Genomic DNA, 13867 nt, shown 5'->3' on the forward strand with positions numbered 1-13867 from the left:
AGCACGGAGGAGGCCCTTCCAGCTCTACCCCAGCAAGCCCCAACACACCCGAGTAACCCTAACCCAATCATGGGACAATTTACAATAACCAACTAACCTATCCAGAAAGCGGAGGACCCTGGAGAAAACCCACACATTCCACAGGGAGGGCAGACAGAGACTCCTTACAGAACGGCACCGGAATTGAACTCTGAACTCCAAATGCCCCGAGCTGTAATAGCATCAGGCGAACCTCTACGCTCTCCTGGCACCCATGAATTATCAATGTTGGTACCGTTGCTGCAATTACAGAACACATCACTGTAAAAGAGTAATGAAAATGTATGGAGCATAGCAAATGACATCAGTAAATTTGGCCAAAGCTCTACTAGGCAAACATACAAACACATATGATGACTTGCAAAACAAATATAGAGAGTGGAGTTGGCCAATCTTGGTGGAATGCTGAGTACATTCTTGTTCACTACATGGCCTACAATGGGCTGTGCAAAGTCCACATTCTACCATCACTAGCACTAATCCCAGGTGCTGCATGCCAGGAACAACTTTCTCATACAACATCCACTTAATATCGCTCAAGGTCACGGAAGTAAAAAAATAATAAGAGTTATGAAAGAATGAGATGATGAAGAGAAAAACAATATGCACTGACGTTCTCAAATTCCACCCTTTTTTCATTCTCCTCCCATTAACTGAGTTTGGGAACAGGTAACATGATTGCCCAGATGACATCACAGCTTTCATGTCCTGTGAATGAGAACTGAAAGATCATTCACACTTCTACATTAGCTTGGCAGCAAAGCCAAGCCCTCATCGCGAGAGGTTCAGCAGACTTGGCAACTTCCCCCACGATCCTTCCCCAGTCCCTCAGCAATCTCCCAAAATTAAATACACAGGGTTCAAGAGAAGTTTAGGTTACAAGGGAGTCAAGAGATATGAAGTGAGTCACGGAAAGCAGCATCAAGCTAAAATGTCTGCTTTGAGCTCATGGAAGAGCAGACTAGGTGCAAGGGGCTGAATTGCCTCCATTTGCTACTGCTTTTTATGTCTTAACGGTTCAGGGCTTTCAATCCAATTGGCGCACATCATTGACTGATACAGTATTCTCATACCAAAATTGGTACCAGTTCTCCTGAATAAACCTGGTGTGTGCTACAAGCATCCTCTTCCTCGGCATCAGTTGCAGTCTGGCTCCAATTCATGAAGAATAATGGAGTCCAGCAGGTGACGTCACCGAGCTAGCTGAGCAGACTACTCGGTCAAAGAATCTTCACAGACCATAAAAAAAGTATGTAAAACTTATATTTTTTAAAATAATACTTCAAAGGTTTTATAAGACCACAAAGTCTAAACCACACAAATGACTGAAGGAGGAAATAGAAACATCAAATAAGTGTAAGTAAGTAGATCAAATTAAGTACCTCACACATTCAAATATTTATCAATATGAATTACAATCTCTGTGCTTGAATTTTTTTTTAATAATCTGCGAAGCAGTAATTATGGTTCACTATGCCATTAAAACAGAGTCAAGGTTCATTTAATAATTTAAAGTTTTCAATATTTTACAGCAGAAGTTGGTCATATGGGACATAAGTTCATGCCTGACCTGCTGGTTTCCCTTATTCGTGTATTGCCTCTGCACTGCCTGAATCACTAGGAGCAATGTCGGGACTTGAGGTAAAGTGAAAATACACAAAAATACTGAAGATGCTGTCTGTTTCCTGTAACTTCATTATCATTAAAATCATAAAATACATTCATAATTCCAACATTTGAAAAATCAAATATCTTAGAAGCCATATTACATACAATTAAAGAATAGAAGTATTAGCAATAACAATTTGAATCATAGACATTTACAGAAGGCAAGAGTTATGACCATCAAAAATGGATTAATTTCATTTAATTCCACTCCCCAAAGTGTGGTCAAGGTTTTTGCCTCCACCACTCTTTCAGGCATCAAGTCTAGACCCTCACCACTTCGTTGAATAAAAATTTTTCACAACTGCCATCTAATCCCTAGATGAATTAACTTAATACCCATATTCCACAGTTATCCAGCTACTGGTGAAGGAACAGGTTGTTTCTGATCACTCTGTCTCACCCTCTCAAATTTCACACTCCTTCACTAAATTTTCCAATGCAGAACTCCATAATTCTGCAGAAAACAGTATGGACATTTTACCCTCTTAACCGTGATGTTGAGATACATCGTAGGATGCGCTGGGACACATCATCAGTGAAGTAACCGGGGATGTCAGATGTTTCAGGTCTTTCGACATCAGACACCCTCATTCAGGAGACCCAGCCAGGGATGATTAGGCCTTGGCCTGTGTCCCAGTACCACTGGTCCAAGGCTCACACCTCTTGATCTATAGCCACCCGGAGGCTCACTCAGCAGCCTCTGTGACGGTCCTGATGGCCCTTTTCTTTGCAGCCCCCATAGTGCCAAGGAGAGAGTACGTTCTACACGGTTATCAGCCAGCAAAACCTTTACACCCCACCTTTATAGGCTCGCATTGTACCCTTCACCACTGTCTCTGGCATTGCTCTACCACCTCCTGGTACTTGGCTTTCTCGCGCTCAAACGCCTCCTCAATTCAGCCTTCCCAATGCACTGTCAGTCCTACCTGCTTCGAGGTTTCTAACATTGACCATGTCAGACCTCCATTACTCTCCACCCTGGCAACATTATTGTACATACTAGAATTTCTGCAGGTGCTGGAAATCACACAAGAATGCTGGAGACACTCAGCAAGTCAGGCAGCATCTATGAAGGGAAATAAACAGTTGGTGTTTTGAGCTGAAACCTGATGAAGGATTCACATCCTTGTGAACCTCTACACCCTCTCCAGTCCTTCTAGATCTTTTCTATACTGTGTGGACCAGAACAAAGGTTTCAAAGGTACATTTAGTGTCAGAGAAATGTATACAATATACATCCTGAAATGCTTTTTCTTCACAACCACCCAAGAAAACAGAAGTGCCCCAAAGAATGAACGACATTCAAATGTTAGAACCCCAAAGTCCCTCCCCCCCACCCCCGTGCATAGTGCTCTAGCTGTGGACCCATTAATGATCTGAACAGTTCCATTTGAAGCTCACATTCTGTGGTCTCAGCTACACTGACAACCACTCCATCTACTATCTTTACTCCCTAATCTACCAGTCCTGCTAATGCTTGGGATTTGTGGACTCCCACATAACATTTAATTGTTCCTCTACATACTGTTACTTCCCTACTATGTTTTCCCTTGTCTTGTCTCAGCTCCCTAAAAGTATTAATTTACTTTTCTGCCTTGCATTTATTTTGTCCCTTCAATGAGATGAAAGATTCCTATGCATGTCATAAAGAAAATAAGGCCACGAGGGAGGAAGTGCAAAGCTGAGGGACTCAGATAAGATCAGGATAATGGCAGCAGAATGGTCAAACAGAAGGGATATTGGGCACAAAGTAGTCAGATTTTGAAGAGATTGGTAATGCAGTTAATGTCTGGGGTAAGTGGTTCATCTCTCCCTTGTTGGTCATCATTCCCTGACACTTTCAGGACAAGCATGTTACCTTCCACTTACCAGCCCATAGTAGAAAGTAGCCAGTGTGTTGCTACTTGCAAGCACGGGCTGTTTTATCTTCTGAGGAACAGCCAGTGGAATTGAACGCTGTGCAATTATCAAAGAGCATCTCCACTTTTGACCTTGGGATGGAAAGAAGGTTGCTGATGAACTGGCCTGAGGAGCTCCTGCAATGATGTAGGGCTGGGCTTCCCACAACCACAATTAGAGGTTGAAATAAAAAAAATAAATACATGTTGTAGACACTCAGCAGGTTGGGCAGCATCTGTGGAGAGAAAATCAGTCCCATGTCATCAATGTAAAGGCTAGCTCTGCTCCTCCCTCTACAGATGCTTTCTATCTGCTGAGCACGTCTAGCATTTTCTGCTGTTATTCAAGGTTTCTAGCATCTTAAGTGACGCACATCAAAGTTGCTGGTGAACGCAGCAGGCCAGGCAGCATCTCTAGGAAGAGGTACAGTCGACGTTTCAGGCCGAGACCCTTCGTCAGGACTAACTGAAGGAAGAGTGAGTAAGGGATTTGAAAGTGGGAGGGGGAGGGGGAGATCCAAAATGATAGGAGAAGACAGGAGGGGGAGGGATGGAGCCAAGAGCTGGACAGGTGATAGGCAAAAGGGGATATGAGAGGATCATGGGTCAGGAGGTCCGGGGAGAAAGACAGGGGGAGGGGAACCCAGAGGATGGGCAAGGGGTATAGTCAGAGGGACAGAGGGAGAAAAAGGAGAGAGAGAGAAAGAATGTGTGTATATAAATAAATAACGGATGGGGTATGAGGGGGAGGTGGTTGTGTTTCTGGACAGCCATAAATTGGTGGGTCAACGGATTGATGGAAACAGGGTTGGGAGATCCAGTGATGCAATTATTCTTACTGTTTTACATGTTAGATGAACATAAGAACATAGGAAGTAGGAGCAGGAGTCTGCCATCTGGTCCGTAGAGCCTGCCCCGCTATTCAATAAGATCATGGCTGATCTGGCCATGGACTCATCTCCACCTACCTCCCTTTTCCCCATAACCCTTAATTCCCCTATTATGCAAAAATCTATCCAACCTTGTCTTAAGTATATGTACTGAGGTAGCCTCCACTGCTTCATTGGACAGAGAATTCCACAGATTCACCAGGAGGAGAAGATGGCGGTGTGACGCAGCTCGCAGCAGTCACTCCAGTGAATGATATCTGTAATCTGTCAAGTAGGGTGCCGTGCACAATCCTGATTTGATGGAGACAGACGTGAGAGCACAGAGGAGCATCTGGAGAAACTTCTGAAATGCCTTCTTCACTGCCGCTGCTACTGTGTGATCCAGAATCTCTGGAGAAGGCCCCGAGTCCTCGGCTTTGCTTGTTGCTCGGTGGCCGGGGCAGGGTCGAAGTGCTCGGCAGAGGGTGGTGCTCAGGAGGCTGTATCGGAGGGGCTGGTCGGAGGCTCGCAGTTTTCGGACAGACTCAGAGTCGGCTGTGGTCGGATGCTTCCAATGCATCGGCAGTTGTCGGCGCCTGGAGCTTTATGGCAGGGAGAGTTTCTCCCTTTTGCTGCCTGCTATCGGGGACTCGGGAGCCGATCGGAACTTTGAGACTTTTTTTTTACCGTGCCCATGGTCTGCTCTTTTATGGTATTGGTTTGCACTGCTATAACTATATGTTCTAATTATGTGGTCTTATCAGTGTTAGTCTTTGGTTTGTCCTTTTTTTTGTGATATCATGCTGGAGGAACATTGTATCATTTCTTAATGCATGCATTTCTAAATTACAATAAACGAGGACTGAGTGTCCTCATAATCTAACCTAATCTAATCTAATCTAATCTCTCTGGGAAAAGCAGTTCCTCCTCATCTCCGTCCTAAATCTACTCCCCTGAATCTTGAGGCTTTGTCCCCTAGTTCTAGTCTCACCTACCAGTGGAAACAACTTTCCTGCCTCTATTTTATCTATCTCTTTCATAATTTTGTATGTTTCTATAAGATTTATGAGATTAATATAGATAGGTACCCACTGATCAACATTGATGTGATAGACCAAATAGCATGTTTGCATGCTATATGACTCTATGACTGCAGACAAAGAGAAATCTCATATGTAAAATAAAAAGGTTTATTGTCATCATGCTTTTCTTGTCCCAAAGTCACAGAAATACTCTCTAAAATGGCAGTTTGTATTGTGATGGAGGAACAGTAACAACTAGACCCCACAGTGTAATAGACTGTCATGAGAAAATCTGCAGATGCTGGAAATCCACAGCAACTTCCTAGCTCTTTACTTCACCCCCACCCCCTCTCCCTCTCCCAGTTTCACCTATCACCTGCCACCTTGTACTTCTTTCTCCCCTCACCTCACCTTCTTACGCTGACTTCTCCCCTTCTTTTCCAGTCCTGATGAAGGGTCACGGCTTGAAATGTCAACTGTACTCTTTTCCAGAGATGCTGCCTGGCCTGCTGAGTTCCTCCAGCATTTTGTGTGTGTCCCTTTGTCAATTGCCCACTTCGACACGACTTCCCAAACTTGAGATCTCATCTTCACCAGAAGGACTGCAGTGGTTCAGGAATGCAGCTCAGCACCTCCTCCAGAAGGCAATCGAGGGATGAACAATAAATGTTTGCTTGCCAGTAATGTCCATAGACACCAAAGGACCTCTCATTAAACATCTGCTCTAGAGTTAAATTCTTTATACTCAGTTTTACAGCATAATTTCTAAACTTTAATCACTCAGCTACTCCCACTTTTCCAAGACTCTATATTTTCACTCCATAACATCAAAGAAAACTGGAAAAGGGAATCGGACAGGGAGATGAAATATGTTGCAATGCAAGCTGTGGGTCACAAACACAGTTTGCCCTGATTTTCAGTTGTACTGTCTTCAAAAGCCCAATGCCTTCTGACAAATTTCTTGGCAGACTGAATCATACTCTGAACCCTGCTTTTAGTGCTTTCCATTTCCAGGTAGCCACAGTAGACATTGCTCTACTTCTATCTTTGCTGCATTGTTCACTGATGATATGATCACACTGATACCAATGTTCTTCCTGGGTGAGCAAGGACAGAATATACAGCACAGCCACCTTATTGGGTGAGCTGCTGGAGAAAGTGGTAGATACGGGTACAATTACAACACTTCAAAGTTATCTTGATAGTTAGGTGGATACAGAAGGTCGAGAAGGATACGGGCAAACGGGACTAACTCAGTTAAGCAACTTGGTCGGCATGGGCCAAAGTTCTGCTTCCACGTGTCTATGAACTTACTAGAAATCCAATCCTGATCTCAACCTAAATGCATTAGGCAGTATCAGACGGTGGGTATCAGTCAAGAACTAAGGCTCAGTCCATAAGTTCAGACAGAGAAGCACACTACCAGAACACTAGACTTGCCAGTCCTCATAACTTACTTCAAAACCAGAAAAACATTTATCCATCTGAAGGACCTTTCATGAACTATATATTAAAAATAAAACAGGAAAGCAATCTAACACATTATCACTGTGCATTTTTCAGGGTCTTCTTATCATACTGCAGCACAGTTTCCTGAAGAATATTTGCATTATGTGAATGAGGAAGATTGATAGAACACTCCAACTCAAAACTATGCTCAGTGGGAATGCAGGAGAAATTCAGAGTATAATGCACGGATCACCTTTCCTATTAATAACATATAATATGATTTCCCAGTACGGTCATTTACTGTTTTTCTAAATCCACCCATCACTGCCATTCTCCCATTTTACTTCACATTTGAAAAAAAATGGTTTCATATTTAGTAACCAGAATAATATATGCACATATATTTGAATATGTGAGTCTGTTCAACTATGTGTACAGGAACATGAATATGTGCAAGAGTTAGAGTTGTGTGTGTGTGTGTGTGTTTGCATTTGGGTATCTGTGTTGGATGTGTGAGAATGGATGCTAAAAACTCACCAAAATTAGATTCTTCTCCGAGCTCCTTGCCAAATTTGATCATGCTTTCACCCAGAAGCCCCTCTGCCTGGGGATAGCCCGGTCCCTTCTCTTGTCCTCGGATCTTTGACATTGTGTTGATCATCGTCAGTTTTGCTCTGGAGGCTGAACATAGAAGAGCACATATCATAGGCAGCCCAGTTTGCTATTAGCTGACATTTGGCTCACCATTCAAGTGAAATTATAAATGCTGCTCCACATATACGTGCATTGTTTAATGAGAGAATATCTCTCCAGCTCAGAGTTCTCAAATCATAAGCTGCCATGTGCTTCTGGGAGGGCTGATGCTCAATGCTTGTTCCAGTGGGCGCTGGCATTTGTCTGATTTGTACAAGAAGCACAGTGGACAGTGCTGCAAGCAGACAGTGTTTCAGGACAGCCTTGTGGTGAAGATATTGGCCTGAGACAGCTCTCCTCCGAAACCCTGTCATATTTAACTTGGAGTTTTGACAATTTCTGCCAAAGCTATGGCAAGACTTTGTGTAAAGGGTATGTTGGCCATGTGTATTTAGCACAATAGTATGATGGGTTAGTGTAAAAGAGGAGGTTGCACAACCACGGTTACATTCTTCAAAAATTTTCAAAAAATGAAGTATACTTTGGTGAGAGTGGGAGCAATCTACAAAAAAATGCTCCTCTTTTCTCTTCAAAATGTGGGCTGCAGTGTAGCTGGTATTATGTTAGTCCAGTGTGCCAGTGGTAGCATTTTTAAAAAGACCCATTTGCAGTGGGTAAAATTCCCAGGCTTGTCTCCTAATTCAAAGGTATTCTGCACAATATAGCTACCTCCCTGTGATATTCCCTTAGAATTTCATCAGCTTTTAAACTTAATGATATCTTTCCTGTAGGTAGGTGACACATACTCTAAATTTGGCCTCACCAACATCTTATACAACCTCAACATAACATCTCAACTCAGACTCAATACTGATTTATGAAGGCCAATGTGCCAACAGCCGTCTTTACGACCAAACTATCTGTGATGCTACTTTCAAGGAATTATGGATCTGTATTCCCAGATCCTTTTGTTCTACTGCGCACCTCAGTACTCTACCATTCACTGTGCAAATCCTTCTCAAGTACAACATCTCACACTTCTCTGCATTAAATCCCATTTGCCATTTTCAGCCCATTTTTCCAGTTGATCACAATCCAAATGCAAGCTTTGATAGCCGTCCTCGTGGTCCACTACACCCCCAATTTTGGCGTAAACTGCAAATTTGCTCAGTTTATCAGATTATCATCGAAGTCATTAATATGCATGATAACAATGGACTCGGCACAAATCCCTGCTGCACGTCACTTGTCACAGGCCTCCAGTCAGAGACAACCAACTATTACTACTTTAATTTCTCCCACTAAAACCAATGCTGAATCCACTTCATCCTGTATGCTTAACCTGCTGGACAATCTCCTCATGCAGAACTTTGTCAAAGGCCTTGATGAAGTCCACGGAGACATCGCCCACTGCCTTTCCTTCATCAACCTTCCTTGTAATCTCTTCAAAATCTCTATGAGATTGGTTAGACACGACCTACCATACACAAAGGTGTGTTAACTATACCTGATTAGACCCTTTCTATCCAAATAATTATATATATCCTGTCCCTTAGAATACCTTTCAATAATTTACCCATGACTGACATCAGGCTCACTGGCCTGTAATTTCCTGGCTTATTCTTAGTCATTCTTGACCAATGGACAACATTTGCTGTCCTCCAAGTCTCAGCCAAGAGTAAGATGCCAAAGGAAATTACAAGTAATCTTTTTTCCTGGCCCCTGAAACTTCTGCACTAGACTCCCACAAGGCCCGAGAGGACATCTTGTCAGGTCCAGGAATTTAACTACCTAATTCACCTGAGGACAGTTAGAACCTCCTCTACTGTAATCTGGAAACAGTCCTTGATCTTACTATTCTTTTGCTTCACTTCTATACACCCTGTTAAGTCTCCCTAGTAAAGAGAGATGCACAAACTGCTTTTACAATCTCCTTCATCTCTTTTGATTCCATGTACAGGTGACCACACTGATCTTCAAGATGACCTATTTTGTCCCTCAGCTCCGCACTCTTAATTATTCATTCAGACTATGGCTGCATCCACAATGGCTGCTCTGTTTAAACTTTACTTATTTTTATAGGCCCTTTTCAATCACCTATATGTCCATTAACAATCTGCAAACTTTGCCATCCACTCACGTCAAACTTATAACCCTTAACGTATATCACCGAAAAACCTTACTGCTTCTTGTAGGGAGAGAGAATCCTTGCTAAAATCTCATTACTAGTGGGGCATGCAGTTTTTTGGAAGCAATTTAGTAAGGTATTACAGAAAAATAAGTTGTTAATTGGTGGGACATGATATAAATAAGAAAGTAGCTGTATAGATGATAGTCATATGAAGTCCTTTGCTTGTCACCTCCTCCAGAAAATAAAGTCTTTAAACTGAAATGACAGGAAGGCATGGCAATAGAAACTACAACCAGTCTCTAACTCCTATTCCAATGACCCTAGGTGCCTTCAGACCGCAAATTATGCAGCCTCTAGTTCCAGCTCCAGCCCAGACCTTGGCCCCATTACTTCCAGGTCAAGACCTTCCTCGCTGTGGTTGGGCCCCTGGGCTCCCCTCGGCTCCCCTTCACCCACCACCACATTCAAACCCCGGGTCTCTCAGGCTCTTGGATCCTCAGAGCCTCCAGCTTCCTCCCAACCTACCTACCTGAACACTCCAACCATCACACCCCCCCCCGATACCACTAATTCTCCTCCCTCCCTGTGATCCCACTTTTAATCCCTGCTGTGTCTTCACCATTCTCTCTGACCTTCCCCTCTCTGAGGCAGGACATTCTGTCCTCAGTAAGGGTCTTACCTTTGTCCTTGTTTGTCCGCACCTCAGTGAGTTCAGCACTGCCACAATGCTGAGCTCCTCTTCCATCTCCTCAATCTCCCAGCCTATTTCTTTGGCAAGAATTCCCCAGCCCTTTCTCCTGTTTCCAACACCTTCCTCTTCTTGGACACCCCACTCTGGTTCTCTGCCTGCTCTGGATCTTTTTATCTCTAACTGCCAACAAGACATCAACTAGCTTAACTTCAACACATCTCTCTACTCTCTCCACACCAATCCCAACCTTAAAGTCAACTCATGTTTATTGTCATTTAATTATATACATGTATAGCACTAAACGAGACATTTCTCCGGACCAGGGTATAATGCACAGCAGTACACATAATACACAAGGAAGGGAGTGCTGCTGTATGCCAGACCGACTTCTACCTTGCTGACGCCGGGCAACAACTCTCTTACTTACCTCTTGAAATGGACCCCACTCCGGGCCATCAAAAACTTGACTCTGACACCACCACTAACCTAATCAACTCTGGACAATTCCCATCCACTACCACCAAACTAATAGTTCCTTTACCCGACACTGCTCATTTCGAAATCCTACCTAAGATCCACAAACATGACTGTCTGGGTAGGCCCATTGCCTATGCCTGCTCCTACCTCAGTGAACTCGTGTCTGCATACGTCGACCCCTTAGCTCAGACCCTTCTCAACTACATCCACAACAATTCATGTGCTCTCAATGTCCTCAAGAACTTTCAATTTCCTGGCCCTGACCACCTCATTTTCATCATGGATGTCCAGTTCCTATACATGTCTCTCCCCCATCCAGAAGGCCTTAAAGCTCTCCACCTTTTTCTCAGTAATAGACCTGACCAGTTCCTCGATAGCACCACCCTCCTCCGTCTGGCAGAAGAGGTCCTCGTGCTCAACAATTTTCCTTTGGCTCCTCCCACTTTCTCCAAACTCAAGGTCATAGCCATGGGCACCCGATTGGGCCCCAGCTATGCCTGCCTTTTCAATGACTATGTAGAACAGACTATGTTCCAAGGCTTCCCTGATAATGCTCCCCAACTCTTCCTGCACTACACTGATGTCTGCATTGGTGCTGCTTCATGCACCCGATGCTGAGTTCATCAATTTCATCAACTTTGCCCTTAAATTCACCTGGTTCATTTCTGAGTCCTCTCTCCCCTTTCTTGATCTCTCTGGTTCCATCTCTGGAGACAAAGTGTCTACCAACATCTTGACTATCTTGACTATATCTCTTCCCAGCCTGTCTCCCATAAAAATATTATTCCCTTTACTCAGTTCCTCCATTTCTGCCACAGCTGTTCCCAGGATGAGGCTTTTCTTTCCAGGACATCTGAGGTGTCCTCCTCCTCAAAAGAATGGGGTTTCCCTTCCTCCACCATTGATGCTGCTCTCACCACATGTCCTGTATTTCCCAGACATCCACACTCATTCCATCTTCTTGCCGCCTTAATAATGATAGTTTCTCTAGTCCTCACCTACCACCCCATAAGCTTCCACGATCAAAACACCGTTCCCCGTAATTTCTGCCATCTTCAACAGAATTCTACCATCCAACACATCCTTACCTCCCCCGAACAATCCATTTTCCACAGGGATCGCTCCCTCCATGATTCCCTTGTCCATTCATCTCTCCCCAATAATCTCCCTCTTGGCACTTATCCCTGCAAGTGACAGAAAAGCTATCCCTGCCCATTCACCTCCTCCCTCACCTCCGCTCAGGACCCCAAACAGCCCTCCAGGTGAGGCAACACTTCAGCTGTGAATCTGTTGGGGTCACCCGATATGGCCTCCTCTACATTGGTGAGATCCGACATAAAATGGGGAACTGCTTTGTCGAGCACCTCCGCTCCATCTGGCAAAAGAGGAGATTCCCGATGTCCAACCATTTTAATGCCTATCCCTATTCCTGTTCCGACATCAATCCATGGACACTCAGGGTGGAGTAGCAACACCTCATACTCCCTCTAGGTAGCCTCCAACCTGATGGCATGAACAGTGATTTTTCCTTCCAGTAATTTTTTTCCATCATCCTTTCCTCTTCTTCTGTCCTCCGCTCTGTCCTCCTACCTCTTCTCCTCACCTGCCTGTCACCTTTCCCCAGTGCCCTTCCTTCTTCTCTTTCTCTCATGCTCCACTCTCCTCTCCTATCAGATTCCACCCTTAATCTTTCCCACCTACCTAGGTCTTCCCCCTTCCTTTCCAGTTCTGAAGAAGGGTCTCGGCCCAAAACAGCAACTAGCTGTTCATTTCCATAGATGCTGCCTGATCTGCTGAGATCCTCCAGCATTTTGTGTGTGTTGCGATGAATTATTAAACCAGTTTATTTCTGGAGCAATGACTCGAGCAGCTAAACCTAAACACACATTAGATTAGTCACAACGCCTTTGCTGGGGTAAGCGATGCAAATAACCTACTAAATATTGCATAGCTACAGTCAATGGTTTGTTATCCCAGGAGAACAAAAGCATACTATGGATTCTGCAGGTTTATCCCTGCTGATAGTTTCCAAGAAAGACTGCATACTGTGTGAAAATAGCACACCAGTTACGCTGTGACACTATTACCCTATGGAAGTGCACAAGATAGATTTTACGTGATCTTCTTGCTGACCTTATTGAAACATTAACCATTCTGAGGGAGGCTGACAGAGCAGATACTGTTTTGATGTTTCCCTGGTAGGCAAGTCTGGAACCAGGAGGCACAGTATCAGGATAAAGGAACATCCCCTTAAAGCTAAGGTGAGGAGGGAGTCCACTTCTTTGAGAGTTGTGACTCCTATACGTCTCGATCTCAATGAGCATGAGTGGCTAATATATTAAGAGTATTCAGGGCAGAAAGAGGTGGACAAGTCTTTGGACTTCAGGGAAACCAAGGGTTATGTGCATCAGAGAACAATATCAATGATCAGATCAGCCAAGACCTTAGTGAATAGCAAAGCAGGTACAACCAGCTCCGGCTCCTATTCCTTACGTACCTGGATTGGGCTGCAGGTATTCGGTTGTCTTTGTCATTATTTCCATCACTGCTCGACTGGTGATATCCACCTTCTGAAAATAAGAAATCAAAAGGAGGTTAAAGTAGACACAGTTTTATCATCTGCTGCTTTATCAGGAATGTAGGGCTTACTCCACTAATGGGATAAAATGGAACTTTTTTGTTATCCCATTAGTCTTATCCCAACATTCTACAGTGTTATTAAATAACACTGAAGTGGCAATGCCAAGCAGTCATAACACATGGCTCTGCATGTACTGGTAATCTAACCCAACAAACTTCTGATTAAGATGAGGTTTAGTCTTTCTTGCACTGTTTCCCAGGTCATTGCAATCCGGGTAATGTTGCAGGTCCTTCTATTTTCGTGTCTCTGCTTCTGTGGAAAAGGTTCAGTTGGGATGGAATTAATCCAATACTCTGAGTATTTCTCACTGGTCTCTCTATGCTGACACCTTGGAGTGCACTGCAGCCAA

The 13867-nt window shown here is 43.9% G+C and overlaps 1 protein-coding gene across 1 annotated transcript in view; it reads right to left on the bottom strand.

Moving 5' to 3' along the window:
* LOC140197272 (endophilin-A1-like) overlaps window positions 1–13867 on the bottom strand; it is a 178387-nt gene that overhangs the window by 24826 nt on the left and 139694 nt on the right. The window contains exons 3-4 of the mRNA XM_072257194.1: window positions 13375–13447; window positions 7483–7626 (exon numbers count right to left, since the gene is read on the bottom strand). Of these exons, the coding sequence (XP_072113295.1) occupies window positions 7483–7626; window positions 13375–13447 (217 nt within the window). The remainder of the gene's footprint in view (window positions 1–7482; window positions 7627–13374; window positions 13448–13867) is intronic.

This window comes from Mobula birostris, chromosome 5 (assembly GCF_030028105.1).
Source record: "Mobula birostris isolate sMobBir1 chromosome 5, sMobBir1.hap1, whole genome shotgun sequence".
Classification (NCBI taxonomy): Eukaryota; Metazoa; Chordata; class Chondrichthyes; order Myliobatiformes; family Myliobatidae; genus Mobula; species Mobula birostris.